Source organism: Castanea sativa, chromosome 3 (genome assembly GCF_040712315.1).
Source record: "Castanea sativa cultivar Marrone di Chiusa Pesio chromosome 3, ASM4071231v1".
Classification (NCBI taxonomy): Eukaryota; Viridiplantae; Streptophyta; class Magnoliopsida; order Fagales; family Fagaceae; genus Castanea; species Castanea sativa.
The window spans coordinates 2,550,021-2,567,039 of record NC_134015.1 but is presented as its reverse complement, the minus strand read 5'-3'; the positions used below and the strand labels follow the sequence as shown (position 1 = coordinate 2,567,039).

At 35.4% G+C, this 17,019-nt stretch overlaps 2 protein-coding genes across 2 annotated transcripts; one reads left to right on the top strand and one right to left on the bottom strand.

Moving 5' to 3' along the window:
- The first annotated feature begins 4,564 nt into the window (after positions 1-4,564).
- LOC142627892 (ABC transporter G family member 35-like) lies at positions 4,565-6,387 on the top strand. Its single transcript, XM_075801778.1, has 3 exons — positions 4,565-5,548; positions 5,763-6,078; positions 6,188-6,387. Exons 1-3 carry the CDS (start codon positions 4,565-4,567, stop codon positions 6,385-6,387), a joined length of 1,500 nt encoding a protein of 499 aa, XP_075657893.1.
- An 841-nt stretch (positions 6,388-7,228) lies between these two features.
- On the bottom strand, positions 7,229-10,035 carry LOC142629574 (zinc finger CCCH domain-containing protein 3-like). The gene is made up of 5 exons (XM_075803576.1): positions 9,883-10,035; positions 9,730-9,791; positions 8,278-8,359; positions 7,930-8,001; positions 7,229-7,602 (listed from the first exon to the last, which is right to left on the bottom strand). The coding sequence occupies exons 1-5, from the start codon at positions 10,016-10,018 to the stop codon at positions 7,493-7,495; spliced, it is 462 nt and encodes a 153-aa protein (XP_075659691.1). The 5' UTR covers positions 10,019-10,035; the 3' UTR covers positions 7,229-7,492.
- Between the last annotated feature and the right edge of the window lie 6,984 nt (positions 10,036-17,019).

Below are 17,019 nucleotides of genomic sequence, written 5' to 3'. Positions count from 1 at the left end.
TTAAGTGCCCAAATTAAAATTTAAGCTTTAGATTAGTCTTTCTCAATGAAAAAACAAGTTGCACCAGTAATGTCAAAAAGAAAATTATGCTCTCATCTCTTAGGAATTACACGAAGTTAGCAGCACCATATTAGAGAAAGAAATCCCTGCAACCTAAAACTCTTTGAAACTGCATCCTGAAACTTTCTATCTACAAACAAGTAGCCCTATAAATTAAGATTTATTTTTATATGTATGTATTTTATATGCATTCATATTCAGAATTTCCATTAGGCTTATTCCAAAATGCCAAAAAAAGATTACTTGTATAGTAATTGAATTCTAAGATTTCACAATTGGACCATTTGATATAATTTCTAACGCATATTTGCTTGACTTTTTTATGCTACAATAAATACATCTTTCTTCATTCACCTGCAGTACAATAGCCCTTATATGATTAGACATTTCGCTGCTACTGAACTTATCCATTAATTAATCTTACAGACAGTGGCAAGAGTACTCTCCTAGAAATTCTGGCAGGTAGAGCCAGTGGAAATAAGAACTCAATAGTGGAAGGTGCAGTCATGTACAACAACAAATATGCCTCTGACATTCGTCTCAGTAGACTCATTGCATATATTAGCAACCAGCTTAATATGTAAGCACACAATAACCAAATTTTGGAACATGTATACATTTATCATACCATATGGGCATCCAAACACCAGTATTAATCAAAATTTAATTAAAATTGACAAATTAAATATCTTATTAGAGCAACCATGAATGAACACACAAAGTAGTCATTTGACTTCATAGTTTTCGAATAAGCATCATCCGACATCTAAATGTGTTAACATAGATCCATACTTATGTGCACACAAATTTACTAACTTCACAATAATTAAATTAAAGATTACTAGTTGGCATATTCACTTTCTCTTACTTGTAAAATTGCAGACACGGCCCATTTTTAACAGTTCGAGAGACGCTTGAGTTTGCTAGGGACTGCACTCAGGGGCTTCAGCCAGAGAACTTCACTCCTCAGATGAGAAAGCTCTTTGCACATGCACTAATAGAGGGACAGGATCCATTTTTGGAAAATGTGTTAGAAATCTCAAGTTTGAAACATATAGAAAACAACCTCACTGGAGAGGCAATATCCGATGCTGATCGCCAAAAGCTCACTACGGCTGAGTTAGCACTTGGAACATATTCTGTTATGATTTATGACCAACCATTTTCTGGGTGTGATCTAGCAGCTACGTATGACCTAGTTGACACCAGAAGAACTATAAGCAGGATTCAGCAATCTTCAGCAATCATGTCACTGACACAACTCTCTCAGGAAGTGTTCGATCTTTTCGATAGAATTATATTGCTCACTGATGGACACGTTTTGTTCCAGGGCCCCCGTCAAGATGCCATTCCTTACTTTGCCAAACTCGGGTTAGTATACAGTAACATGGAAGTAGTCACAGCCAAGCTAATATGTGCACACACTTCTTTATAAGTAACTATGTTCAACATAACATTAGAAAGCAGTAACACTTGTTAATTGTTCAGATACATAAAACCATCATATGTGGAGTCCAGTGAGTTTCTTGAAGATATTGCAGCTGGAGACGGTTCTCAATATATTGTACCTGGAGCAACACCCTTAACACTAGAAGAGCTAGTAGAGTGCTACAGAGCATCAGATCACTACAAAGATATAATGAGAATTGTTAATGGAGATGATGCGAAGCACACCTACTGGGTGGAAAGTGAGCCTGGGATTGGGTTGTCCCTTAAAACGCCATCCAAATACCATAGCACAGTCAACTCATAGACAAGAAGAGAGACAGGTAAAGAAATTGTTCCATGAGAATATCAATAACCTGTCAGAGTAAACTCTATATATGCAGCTGGAACTGATTCAAGAATTTAACCGAAGCAGCTTATTCCAACAATTACTGATTGCTAACATGATTTCAGAACTAGTGGTGTCCAAACTCTCTACCAAAGTAGGGCACTCAGGGGGGATTGAAAGCACTGGAAGAGTTCTAGTCGGGGATGTGATCATAGCAATATCTATGAACAATGAAGAAATGCAATACCTATCAGTGGGATCTCAAATAATTAAGCACAATCGTGCCTCACATGCATATGCTATTTTGAAGCAGGCAAGAGGTCACACTTGCCTCCAAGTTGAGCGCTGTAAAGAACAGGTATATAAAAAGCTTTTCCTACCAACAAGAAAGGACTAATGAGATGATCAGCTTATTGGTTTTCAAATGTAATGAAAAATACTGACATTAAAACCAATGTGAGAAACAAAAGATATACTACATGATTTGTACTTACAGAGGTTATCTGTTATTTAGGAGGAGTATCAAGCTCAGTGGAAGCAGTTCCAAAGGCCCTTTGTACAAACATGGTTGCAATCAACCAAGACTTTGACTTACAGGCAAATCAAGATCACCAAAAGGCTTCATGCTATAATCAAATTAAGGCTATTCCAGGTTAATACTACCATATCTTCACAGCTTTCCCCGCTCATGGAGATCACAAAAATCATCTAACATGTCAAAATTTCAAGTTATTGAATATCTAGAAAAGCCATGTCTACAGAACCAATGTGGAAGGAAAACCTTGATCTTTATTTCATTAAGTATCTCATACTTAGTTAAAAATATATAAATAAATAAAAAGAATCCCACCAATCTTCCTTGAACCATGGTGTTTGGTGGCATGAGTTGTTGGAATTGCTGCCACCAAGGTCAAATATTACAAGTTTGGTACAGCAAAAAGAGAAACAAAGAATAGTAAAAACTAACCCATTTTTAAACTTTGCAGGCAAAAATGCTGAGAATATTTGCAGGAACACTGTTTTACAAACTTGGGGGCCAATATGACCAACAGCAAAGAATTCCGTAAGGGCCCTTGGGTTTGTATCCACCATGAGTATTATGCTCCTAAATCTTGTACAACTTCCTCTCTACATGCTCCAAAGGCCAATATTTTACAAGCACAGGGCCCAGAGATTCTTCAGAACTTCATCATATATCACAGCTCATTCCATAGTCAATCTCCCACAGACTCTCATAGAAGTAATCTTCTCAATGACTTTTCCCTATTGAAATATTTATAGCTTTCAAATAACTCAGACATAATAATTCTTGCAGGCACTCACATATGGATTCAGATCCTCTAGAGTTCTTAGAGAACTCTACCAGTAGAGTTCATTAAATCATAACCACTCTTTAATGATTTAATGGTTTAGATTCTGCCATGTCAGCATTTCATTAATAATATTCTTGAAATAATAAAATAATGTTGTAAACAAAACAATTAAGATGATTGTTAATGAAATGCTGACATGGTAAAATCTAGACCATTAAATCATTAAAGAGTGGTTAGGATTTAATGAACTCTACTTGGTAGAGTACCCTAGGAACTCTAGAAGATCTGAATCCCTCACATATACTCTGTGTGTTTATTTTCTAGCAGGGCTATCAATGGCAGGAAATGGGGCACCATTCTTTGAGTATCTAATGCTCTTATTCTTAGTAGCATACTTTGGCTCATCAGTATTCTTCTTTATCAGTGCTATCTCTTCAATTCAAGAAGTTGGGAATGCTTTAGCAGGTACTTCTGCTTCTTTGAAAACAGTTTTCCTAACTTACGATGATGACTTCCACAAGTTATTATTAGGACCTTAATGGAAATGAAAGAAATTGAAATAAGTCCCATCCTGCAAAAAGGTGGTTTTTGCTAACCAAAAGCATCAACACTGCATTGTTTGGATTTTGAATCTCCAAAATTTCTCGGTCTTCCTACTCTTCAGTGGCTTTGTGATCTTTCCATCCAACATTCCAACTTACTGGAAGTGGCTTGTTTACCTGAACCCGATTCACTGGGCCAATGTCTCATTTTGCAGCCTCCAGTTTAACGAGGGATACACAGAGCCCTGCTCAAAGTACCTTGGTGAAATTCCTTTCTGTGATCAATCCCCATCAATGACAGTTAGAAAAGCCTACATGGTCTTTTATGAGCTTTCACAGGATGCTAAGATACCATGGCTTCCTTATGTTATTCTCTTGGGATGGATAGGAATTGCCAACTTGTTAACAGTGTTGAGGCTAAAGAAGATAGAGTTCATGGGGATGAGTCAGTCTCTGCCCCGTCTCAAAAAGACCCCTATAATAAGAAAATATGAGGAAGACAGAGAGAAAGAATTTCAGTCATACAACAGCAATAGCCAACATTTAATTTCACAACAAGAAGGAATGAAGGACAATGGCGGAGTTGAGAAATGGATTGAGGATTTTCGAATTGACCTGTAGAGGCACGGGTTAGGCATTCCAGTGAAGCAGGCAACTCCACTCTTTGAGGATTTATCATTCGCAAGGTTTGTTCCCTACTCCTAACCCAATCTCCAAATTGTACCCAAAAAATAATTATATAATTACGTGTCACAATTCCCTAAAACAAATTGTCTACAACAAGAAATAATAAAAGTAATAACAATAGCCTGCCAAACAAAAAAATAGGGGGAAAATTCCCAGTTGAACTATATAAAATTAAAGGGTTGATCCCCATGAGATACTTTTTCACACTTAAGTGGTGCATCAGGTATGATGAGGGAGCTAAAGAAGGCACAGCAGTTTTCAACAATATAACAGGCTATGCAAGACCCCACACCATGCTAGCCTTGTTAGGTGGTAATCAAACAAGTAAGGTCACACTCCTCAAATGCCTGGCTGGAAGGATACCAGCAAGCGGCAGCCTCAATGGCAGTCTCCAGGCAAATGGTTTTGGGATAGGCACTACCTCCTCCAGACTAATAGGTTATGTTGAGAAGCTTGATGCTCACCAACCTTACCTCTCCATCCGTGAATCCCTACAATTCAGTGCTGCACTCCATCTTGGCCAAGAGATTAGTGCCACAAGCCACCGCATTCATGTTGAGTTGGTTCTCAACCAACTTGGTCTACTGCCCTACTCCAATGAACTTGTAGGTCATCTTCGCAATGCCACTGGAAAGACATTTGAAATAGCCAAAAAGATAACCATTGCAGTTGAGCTGGCTGCCAACCCAAGTATTCTCCTTCTTGAAGAACCAATTTCTGGTTTTGATACTAATGGAACCTTGGCCATCCTCAACATTCTCTCTCAGGTGTCAAATTCAGGTCGGGTCATTATTTCTACTCTAACACACCCTAATGCACGCACGCTATCATTCTTTGACCTAGCACTCATTCTAACACGAGAGGGAAATCAAGCATACTTTGGCCCAGTAGGATCTAACTGCAATGACTTGCTACATTATTTCACATCAATCCCAAAGGCCCCCCATTATTCCAGAAGAGATAGTCCAGTTAGGTTTATCATGGGAGCTCTTGGCATAGGAACCAAAAAGAGGGACACTCCTTCCCTAAATTTTTCACAAATCTACCAAGCCAGCTCTCTGTGTGAGATGAATAACAAAGAAATTTGCAATATAAAGAAGTCGATCAAGAACATAAGAAGAAATTATCTATCTTCTACTTATCCAGCTCCATATTCACGGCAAGCCATTTTGGTAATACTAAGAACACAAAGATTCTTATGGAGGAATGTTCAATATACATATGCTAGACTTACCGGGTGTGTGATGATTGGTCTCCTGATGGGTTCCCTCTACTTTCAGATTGAATATAAGGACATATATGGTGCTACATCACATACACTATATATATATATACATGCAAGTTATACTCATAGGAGTGATCTCAGCAAACAATGTCATACCCCAGATTGGCACAGACAGGTTGGTATATTTCCGAGAGAAAAGGACTGGAATGTATCTTCCAGTATTTTATCCGATATCATGGGCAGTGGGTGAGATTCCTTACTTTCTCATGGCAACACTTGCAGTTGTAGGAATTGGGAATGGGATGGCAGGTATTGGGACACAATCCCCTTCAGAATTCATCAAGTACCGGACAGTGCTCTTCCTGTTTACACTATGCCTAACTTATTTTGGAATGATGATCACTTTCCTAGCACCAGTGCCAGCACTAGCTGCATTTGCCATGTCAATTGTGACATCACTGTGGGTGTCAGCTTCAGGTGTGGTTGTTCTGTTATCTGACAAAGTTTTACAGATGGATGTATTGGAGTAACCCATTCCAGTATGCAATGAATGTGATGACCTCAATCAGTTTCCACTGTAATACAGAGGGGTGTGGATCACAGTGCAATTGTCCAAGATTGCAAGATGGTTCTTATGTGTGGGATAGGTTGGAAACTTTAAGAAGCTTGAGCCATGAGAGGATAGATTTGGACATACTCATTTTGTCTGCCATGTGCTTGCTGTTTGCCAGCCTTGCCTCTGTCTTCTTTGTTGTGCTGAGACACAATTCACCCCCTCCCATATAGAGTAATGGATGTCAAGAAGCAAAGATGGGGAGTGTTTAAGGAGCAAGGCAAAACAAGCGAACAGCACAAATATATAGGGTAAATCTGAACTAGATTAAATCAAAATGACTCCAGACTATAAAAAATGCATTCAGTTAAACAATTATAATCAAAGTGACGTGAATTATCACACTGGTGACATCCCTCCTACTTGTACCTATAAGTTGGGCACTGCGATGTATTCATGTACAGCTTTACATTTTTTTTCCTTTCCAAATTATTGCATTTCTTGGCATTGCAAAATATTCAATATGTAGATTCCAGAAACACTTTAATTTCAAAGGTGTTAAAGTAGCCTAAAACAAGTCAGAGGCAACCACTGGATTCAAAAAGTTTATATAAAGCAAACAAGCAACAAGTAACATGCTGATTGAAGGAGCATTGATGCAGGACAAAACCAAAACAATGCAACAACAAAATTGAAGAATACAAACTAAAGGATAGGTAACCTAAGAGTCAACATATAAGCTTGCTTAAACTTAGAGTCAGCACCAAGCAAGAGAGAACCTCTAAGAGTCAACACTTGGTTGGGTGGAGTAGGCACCAGATCATTTAAAGAATTTCAAGAGATTATTTTACCAATCAAGCTATAAACTGTCTCCATAGAAGTACAATCTTATGCTTATATAAACTACTAGGAAAAAACCCTAATTCTAATTTTAATTGACTTGGGAAATCCCCATTTTTGAATTACAAAACTACCCTTGACTCTAGGAAATTAAAAATTATACTTATAAAATTAATTAAGTACTAAGACCTAAAATAAAATCCATTTGAGCAATAAAAATACAATTGATTTCCAAAAGGAAATAGAAGTAAATTAAAATAAAATTTTTGTTACACCTCCCACATCAAAAACACTTCCTTTCTTTTTCCTTAATAGAGGAAAAAAGAGCAACATGTTCCACTCAACTATCACATACAGAAAGCTGCATGAACCTATATCCACACATATCTCAATTTACATTGTAACCATATCAAGTATGTCGAGGAAAGGTGATAGAAAATATAGAAGGAACTCTATTACTGGCACCACACAAAAAGGTGACTAAATGAAGTAGCAGACCTATCCCCAATCCACAGAGGGAAGAGAAGGATATCCACCCTCTGGAGGAGGCTTTAGAGATGGAGGTAAATTGCCCCATGACATTCCCATATTATCTCGTACTACATCCCCTGTGAATCACAATGATGAAACATAAGCATTTGGAGTAAAAGTAGTCTGAAACGTAGAAAATAAAGCTACATAGATAAATATAAAAATGTCTATGACAGATGACAGAATATAAGCTGATGACCACATGCTACATTTACTAAAAAAGGAATAAAGAAATTAAGCCCCATTCCTTCAAGATTGAACAGCAGTAGGCTTTATGCATAGTTTGTATACCACATTAAGTCTAACAATAACATAAGAAAAAAATAATAATCCAAAAACTATAACAAATGCAACCATTGACAAAAAAACGCTCAAGTCTAAGCAAACATACAATGTATCCTTACCTGAAAAACTGCCTCCAACCAACTGATTTCCAGGGATAATTGGTGACTGATTGTTATCCACAAAGCCTGTCACTGATGTTTGATAAAGTTAGTTATCTAATAGCATCATTGTTAACAGTTATCTAACATATATGTCATTATTAACCCAGATACAGTTTTGAATATTTCCACACCCCATTTCTTTTTTTCTTTTTTTATAGAAATAAGAGCTTTATAACAAATTTAAGATACAGTATTAATCAGATTTATTATAATTCATAAGATAAATAGAAAATTAAAAAGAAAAATAGCCTGAAAAATAAGTAAAAAGAATTAAAGAGAATAATATATATTAGGGACATAATTTACCTGATATGCCTTGATTATTAACATTTGCTAAGTTGTTCTTGGGATGAACATATTTGCAAGAATCTCCATACTGGCAAAACCCCTTTACTCCCATCATGCCAAAAAAAAAAAAAACATGTTAATTCAAGGCCAAATCATTTCTATTCCAAAAGCTATAAAGCCAATGCAAGATCGTCGCCCAATTTTTCATTATCAACTAATATTAATTGGGCAATCAAAGAAAACCGAATTAAAATTCCCAAACCAAACGCAAACATAAACTCCCCCCTACCCATTACTCAGTATGTAATAAAATTACTTTAGTACTCAAAGACAACAAGCTCAAATTTCCACAACAAAAGCCAAGTTAAACTCTACCTCCAACCCATTTTGCACTTAGAAATAAACTTAAAACTTTTTTGATACATCTTATGTGAGGGGATTCAAACTCTGGACATTTCCTTTGGAAACACCAAGAAGTGTTAGTCGACCTAAAGGTCATAAGGCAAAAATAAACTTAAACTTACATAACCAGTAAAAAAAATACAAAAGGCTAAAGTAAAATTTTCCTCCAATCCATTATTTATGACACAATAAAACTACTTAAACAATTAGAGAAAGAGAAAAAGCTATCTAAATTCTTCCTTCAACCCATTACTCAATATCCAATGAAACTGAATTGGGTAATTATAGAAAACACAATAGCTAATATAAATCATGTCTCCAACCCATTATCCAAAATACAATAAAACAACCTGGGTACTCAGAGAAAAAGCAAAAGATAATCTAAATTCTACCCTCAGCCCATTGTCTAATGTCCAAAAAATGACTTGGGTAATCAAAGAAAACCAAAAGGCTGGTCTAAACCCAGTCTCCAATTCCAATATCCATCAAAATAACTTGGCCACTTGGGTAATCAAAGAAAAATAAAAAGCTAATCAAGATTCTGCCTTCAACCCATTATTCTATATCCAAAAACACAAATTGGGTAATCAAACAAAACCCAAAAGCTAATCTTCATTTTTTAAAGATAAATGAGCAGATTTTATGTTACCTCATACATGTACAAACAGTACAATGAATAGCAAGACACAATTACACAGAGCTAGCAAAAGCTCAACCACTACAATCACAGCAATTTACCACAAAGCTAATCTAAATTCTTCCATCAACACATTTTCCAATATGCAACAAAACAACTTGGGTAACCAAAGAAAAAGTAAAAGCTAATCTAAATTCTTCCATAAACCCATTATCCAACATCCAACAACACAACTTGGGTAATCAAAGCAAAAGGCTAATATGGATTCTGCCTTCAACCCATTATCCAGTATCCAATAAAACAACTTGGGTAATCAAAGAAAAAACAAAAGCTAATCCAAATTCTGCCATGAACCCATTATCCAATATCCAATAAAACGACATGGGTAACCAAAGAAATTGCAATTTAGACAGAGATTTTCAAAAAGGTACCGTCTTGACAAAGCGGTTACAGACCCCTTTGCCAAATCCTTCAGTATAAGCCTGGTTAGCATCTGCAATGAAAAAAGCAACTTCGTAAAAAAAAAAATGTGAGAGAATCATAGAGACAGAGAGAGAAGAAGAAGATGAAGGAAAAGGAGAGACCTTTAAATTGGAAGGAGTCGAACCAGAGAGCCTTGTTTCTAAGGTGTTGGAGACCTTGGAGATGGCGTTTCCGAACATATGGTGTGTCTTGGAATTCCTTGTCGCAGTAGTCGCAGTAGTACTTCCCCAACGGCATTCTCTCTCTCTCTCTCTCTCTCTTCGCCTGCCTATATTAGGAAGTGTGGCATGTCGTTTTGTTGCTGGACACTGAAATCGACAACCGTTTAAAACAATACCTTTTTTCTTTTTTTGAAAGTGAGTTTATTTAATCTAATATAAGCCTATTATTGTTGACTTTATAATATAAAAACACAAAAGGTTTGGAGTGATCACATTTTCTTTTAATTCTTCATTTATTTGACAAAATCTAAACCCAAAGAAAGGGGTTTTAATTAAACTATTAATTCTTTTCCGAATCTAACTCTTATTAAGATTTCTACTAATTTTATTTTGTTTGGCTTTATTTTCAATTAAGTAATTAGTTATTCTTTCTTAGATCTGCTTAGGAATTCTTTCCCACTCCCTCTGTTATTAGGATTTTCAAGAATAAGATTGTCATAAAGGTATGACAATCTTTTATTTCTACAAAACTCTTTGCCCTCAAGGTATGTCAATTTCTCTTTCTAGCTATTATTTCTTTTGTTTTTCATATTCTAATTTTTATTTAAATTTTTGTATAGTGAGTTCTTTTGTTTTTCATATTCTAATTTTTGTTTAATTGATATTTTTCATTTAATAATCAAATGTTTCATATATTGAGGTTAGGGATTTTTGAGATTAGAATCCTAATGTGCAATCAAAGAAGAAGAAATAAAGAATTGTTTAAATCGTCTTATAAAAATAAATGAAAGTTACGTTTGCAAAACATTCATATACATCTTAAAAAAACTGTGCTCACCTAACATTTATTCCAAAAAAGTTACAAATATTTGTTGGATAGTACTTAATTTATTATGCATGTTTTTTTAAGAAGATTATTATGCAAGTTCAATTGCTACAATTTGAATATTATTAATGTTCCCTCCTGTTTTATGATATGATGACTGTAAGGATACAATTCAAATTCCCAAACTATGACTGGAAGGAAATGGGCTTTAAATGCCTTTTTTACAATAAAATTTGTAGAGGATGGGTTTACAATCTAGATTTCAAGGATGATTTAGATGACAAGGAAAAGAACGGGCTTTGGGCCCAATGGCACAAAATAAAGAACTGTTTACAAGAGTAAGACTGAAAGTTCCTCTTCGGACACAATCCGAGGATAACTTACAATAGGGTTTCCTAAAGTTTGGATACAATCATATACTATTGGCCCTTTTTCTTCCTCAAAAAGCCTCCCTTTCTTCGTATGTCTTCCCTTCTATTTATACTTCTCTTCTTCTCTTTATCATCTTCCACTTCATGGTTGCAATCCTGATTTTGGATACTTGTCCCATCCATTCTTCCCTAAAGCCCGCTGGGGTTAGGGACCAAGTTCCAAGCTCCACGCTCAGGTCTCATCCTTCCATCTATGCAGTCAGCGTATCAACTACAGAGCTTTTAATGTATGGGCGGTGGTAGCAGCTTTACTTTAGATATTCTATCGCTCTTTCTATTGTCCTCCACGTGTACTGTGTATTCCCGTAGTCGTAGGATTCTTTATAACATAACCCGGGGACACTAAACTTCTCTTCCTATGTCCTCGGCTTAACAATCCGAGGACAAATCTACTCCTCGGACGTAATTGGACATTTAGATACTCCAAGATCATTTTGATGTCTTCGGATTTAGGTTTTTAGCCCAAAAGACTTCGTTGAGCCATCCTTGATAAATTACTAGGCTCAATGCCCTTACAATGGCTATTGTAAATAAATCAAGATTAACACGAGTTAGCGACTAGTATGACATATTATAAAGTAGGTGTGACAATAGATGAGAAGTTTTTCTGGATCATGATTGTCTCATCACTTCTTTGGGATGGGCTACTCTCACAATTTTATTTTATTTTATTTTTAAATTCAAGCTATCCATGTTTAATTATGAAAGTCTTGTACACCTTTGACTAATTTAATAATCAGCATCTGCTTCAAGATTAATTTTTACAATGTTTACTCTGTCATCTAAGTTAGCATATGAGGGATTGTATTTGCAGGATTTTTATTATTTAGAATATATTGTAAATATTCTTTTTTTTAAGTGGAAATTTTGCAAAATATCCTAATTTAGGATAAATAGTTGTGATTAACTCCCTTATTTTTTAAATAACAAATCATTCCTAGAAGAATGTATCTCTTGTAATAGTTGTATGGAGCGTTCCTCTAACACTTATGAATCACACATTTAATGAAAGGGACAGTCCATGTAACTACTACTAGAGAGAATTCTCTCTTCCTAGAGACTTTAGTAATAATAGATGTATGATTTTACTTGTAAAGACTATTTATTCATTAGAGAGCACAATATTCAAATATGAAATATCATGATTCTTAAGTTGTAAATCCCATCATTTGTAAACTTGTTTTCTCATCAAAGTAATCTCATTGTCCTTGTTTTTGGCAATAAATATAGCAAGTTTTGGTTATACAAGATGGGAGAAATGGTCATGAAGACAATGCCAATTTGAAGGAGGATAGCAATTATATGCAAAAACAGCCAAGTTAGTTGACAGGGAACTTCAGGACCAAACTTGCATGGAATTCCCTTTCTTTCTCTGTCAAACGTTAGGTTAGTGAAAGAAGGAAAGCAAGGAAGGAGGCCTGTCCATTTCAAGGGCAGGCTTCAACAATGGGGGTGCTTTTCTAGCCACACTACAAAGTCTTCATCATTTATTAAGGGCAAACTATGAAAAATGACAAGGGACCCATGTTGATGCCTGTGATTTAGGGCTGTAAATGAGCTGAGCTTTATCGAGTAGTGTATGTTCAAGCTTAGCTCGTGAAGAAAAATCAAAAGCTCAAGCTTGGTTTAAGCTCGTGACAAGCCTAAAAATAGTGTTTGAGCTTGAGCTCGTGGAAAAGCCAAAAAGCTTGAGCTTGAGCTTGACTTGGCTTGGCTTAATTAATTAGTTGAGTCAAGCTCAAGCTTAATATCAAGCTCAAGCTCAAGCTTAAGTCAAGCTTTTGAGCTTGACTAAAAAAAATACATTTACATCTCTAAAATTATGAAAAAAAATATAGTATATTCATTTTATCATGCATCTAGCTTTGAACACAATCCGAAGAGGTTGGTTCTTGTATATATTCCTCTTTGATCTGTTTACAAGTATTATTCTTGTTTCTACAGTGTTTTTCTCTCTGTTTTCGATTCCCTTTCTTAAGGACCTCTTTTTATTTTATACTCTCTTCTTCCTTTCATCTCCACCCTCCACATGTAAATTAGAATGCTAGTGTTGATCCTTGTCTTATCAGTACTTTCCTGAAGTCTTTGGAGGTAGCTATAAAGTTGAAAAGTACTATTCAGACATCACTTACTTATTAATACGGTCAGGAAGTTAACTACAAAGTATTCAATGCAATAGTAACTTTCTCTTATATATTTTATAGCTTCTATTTGTTCTTTACGTTCATCATGCATGTCATTATCACTAAGGCTTTGTTTCTGAAGCAAAGACACTCACATAAAGAGAACAAAGTCTTGACCATTGGATGTGACTCAATTCTTCATTTAGGACCAAAAAAATTGTTCACTTTTACATTATGTTCTCCTAGTGAATTTTAACCATGCTATGATCGGTTTCTTCATAAATTCATCGGACTGTTTAATTATAGTTCATGATAAAACTCATAGACATAGCTTTCATTGACAACTTATTTAATCAAAAAATAAATCTCTTACTATGGAAATTAAATTCCAGGAGAATTTTATTGTGTTAGTAACTGACCTGGAACATGAAGCCAGTTTTACATGATCCTATGATTTTGAAGCAATAAACTGAATTTTCACTTGCAAGCAGTGTCCCTTGCCATTTTAGATAATCGTATGTAGATTTGATTTGGTCAGTTGTGCTTGTGGGTTTGGCATATATATGTAGCACCCCCAACTATGTTGATGCTAGGGACTGATCAACCATGGTCACCTTACATGTTTGTCTGTTTAGACTTTAGAGTTTAGACTATGATTTGTGCTCTACTGCTCTAGATAGTTTTTAGATTCTTCATGGGCATTAAATTTGTACCTAATAATTGAATTGTGCCTCTAAGGTATGCATTCCCGAGTTTCATTTAAAAGATTCAAATTATTCTTGGTTTCTCAAATTAGCTAGTCTGTCACATTACTGTTAGATATATCGCTTGAGGTTGCTGCAGAAATGTCAATTATTGATAACAAAGCCTCCACATTATACTGGGAAATTTTTTTGGAAGTCTTCTATAAGAAAAGCATATCTTCTTTTTAAATATAAGAGATTATTTTTTTATGTGAATAGTTAGTGATAGCATTGGAGTATTTTTTATGTGAATAATATGTTATTTTTATGGTATTGAAGCATATGAAAACTTTTAGAAACTTAAGTTGGGCATGAACGATTTACATTCAGTGATAAAATTAAAATTAAATTACAAAGATATCTTTATTCATGTTCTTTATTTGTAAAAAATTCATGTGACTACTTTGTACTTTTCCAAAAGTATGTTGACCTTCAAATTAGTTACAAGGGTGAATGACATAGACATTTGTAGAGTTAAATATGATTTTAGATCCAATTATCACCATCAAAAGGGGCTTGAATGAAGTAGGAATATTTAATATTTCATCATTCTTAAGCATTAGTTTTGCTAAATGAACTTGAGAAAATTCTAATAACTTCTTCCTTATTTTCTATTACCTAGCTGCTAGAATTATGGGGGGGAATATTAGAAAGCATAACCTGGTTAATGTTAATCAAAAAGTTTTGAGGGGGATTTTTTCAGTTTTGGGTAAAAGTCATTTGTCCCTCCACAATTCTGTCTACTATAAAGAAAGAATTTTGATTTAATCTTGTTTTTGCTTAAGTGATTTCGAGAGAGAGAGAGATTTCACATAAGCTACTCCTTAGGAAGTGGCCACCATGGTGTATTAGTTTCAAATGTGCCCTTACACACGAGTCCTTACACACTTCATGAAGTGGTATAACCTCAATCAAAAAAATCAGTCACCAAGAATAGCATTTTCCTCTTCAACTAGTCAAAAGTCCAAAAATATGTCTGCCCTATTTTTTTTTGTCCCCTGCCTTTATGTGACAGTTATTAAGAAAGTTGACCAAAGATGATTGCTATGGTACAAATTGACCACTTGTAATGAGGAACATTTATGTGTGGGTTGTGTTGCTATAATACATTTATGGTAAACTTGTATTTTAATTCCTATTTATAGGTGTAACAAATTAAACTCCTATAGTTTCAAATGTAATAAATTAGACTCAAAGATTTGAAAAGGTAACAAATGAAGGCCTAATGGTAACATTTGGTTTTTTTTTAAAACCAAATATCTTCTTGTCCAAACTCAATTTCATTCTATTTATATGGGCCGGAATTTAATTTGTTACTTTTAAAAACTTTAAGATTTAATTTGTTACATTACATTTGCAATTTTCAGGTTCAAAATATAATTTCCCCTACTTCTAGGGTCTTGGGAGGGGGAGGGGGAGGGGGAGAGGGGGGCGGAGGGGTGGGGGGTTGGTGTGGTGGTGATTAGAGGGAAAATGAGTTTTTCAATAACCCATTTTTTCTTTGTACTTTTCCCCTTCCTAACTCTTTATTTTTTTTGGTATGATTGCTCTTCCTAACCTGTGAGGTCATTTGTCAATATTTTTGGCTGAATTTCCTTGCCCATCAAGGTGTTCTTTGGTTGAATCACCTAGAAGATATTTGGTTAAAAAAAAAAAAAACCAAAAACAAAGCATGATATTAAGGGTGTGCATCTAATCCACCAATCTGAAGAAACTGACACCTTTGGTTGGTTTTCATGGGTTGGGTGGAAATTTTATTTTGAGTCTTGGATTCAGGTTGATAGTTTTTATTTCTATTTTTTTAATACATTTATGTAAGGTTGAATTTATTCAATCATGTGTTAGCTTTATTCTGTATCAAATTTGCTTGTAATTCAGCACTTAGAAATCCTGTATTTAGGTGAAAATAATGTAAGAGTTGTGTGTGAGAGAGTGTGAAGAAACTCAAGTTGTGTGCATTCAAGAGGAGCCTCGTGACTGGCAAGTCGCTAAAGTGTCACACGTGTGAAGCATGCAGGGAGCTGAAGGGTCACGATAGCTGGAGCACTATAAGACAAAAAGTACAGTCTGACCTGACAGTTAACTCGCGACTTGTTCTAGTTGTGAGGCCAAGTTGCTACAATACCCTGTGTTGCTGAAAACTGACTTTTCATATTCCATCTCATACCCTACTATAAATATCCTTATACCCACGAAATGTAATGTGTAGAAAAATGAGCTTATTGAGAGAGAAACCCTAAGAGAGGTTTCTACAACACACCCACCCTATTAGAGAGAGCTACTCATTCTTAAAGAGAAATCTTTGTAGTCTCTTCTCTTTCCCTCTCTTATTGATATACCCATTGAGAGGAGATTTGTACTCAAACACTACCCACACCCATTCAAAAATTTGAGAGTGTTTTTGGAGCTTTGGAAAGTATTGGAAGATGTCAAGGATGGCGGATGCAATATGGAGCTTATTGCAGGATTCGATAAGCTAGAGAAGACAAGGTTCGATGTAACCTTGTTGGAGCAAGAAGCTTGGAGGGCTTAGGTGCATTGAGTAGATTAGGCTCGGATGATTTATTGCTATTCATGTATCCTAATTTTATTCTCTAGTGGATCATTTGACCACTTGGAGGGCGGCGGAGAGATTTTTCGTTGAGTTCTTCAGTTTCCTCTTCGATAAGACATCACCGTGTTATCTTTGTGTTTGCATCTCTCTTCCCTTACTCTTTGCCTTTTAATTACTGTTGTATTTGTGATTATTGTTGGTTTAGAGTGTTTTACCAATTTGGGTTTAGCTCATATTCATCATTCCGCACATATATTGTTTGTGTATAAGCTTGTGTTGGTATTTTTGTATTTGAGGGTCTAAACGTTCATTAGTGTTTTATACGTTATTTGAACTTTCAATTTATTTGATCTATCCCAACCCACCACACACACACACACACATATTAACCTTATTTTAA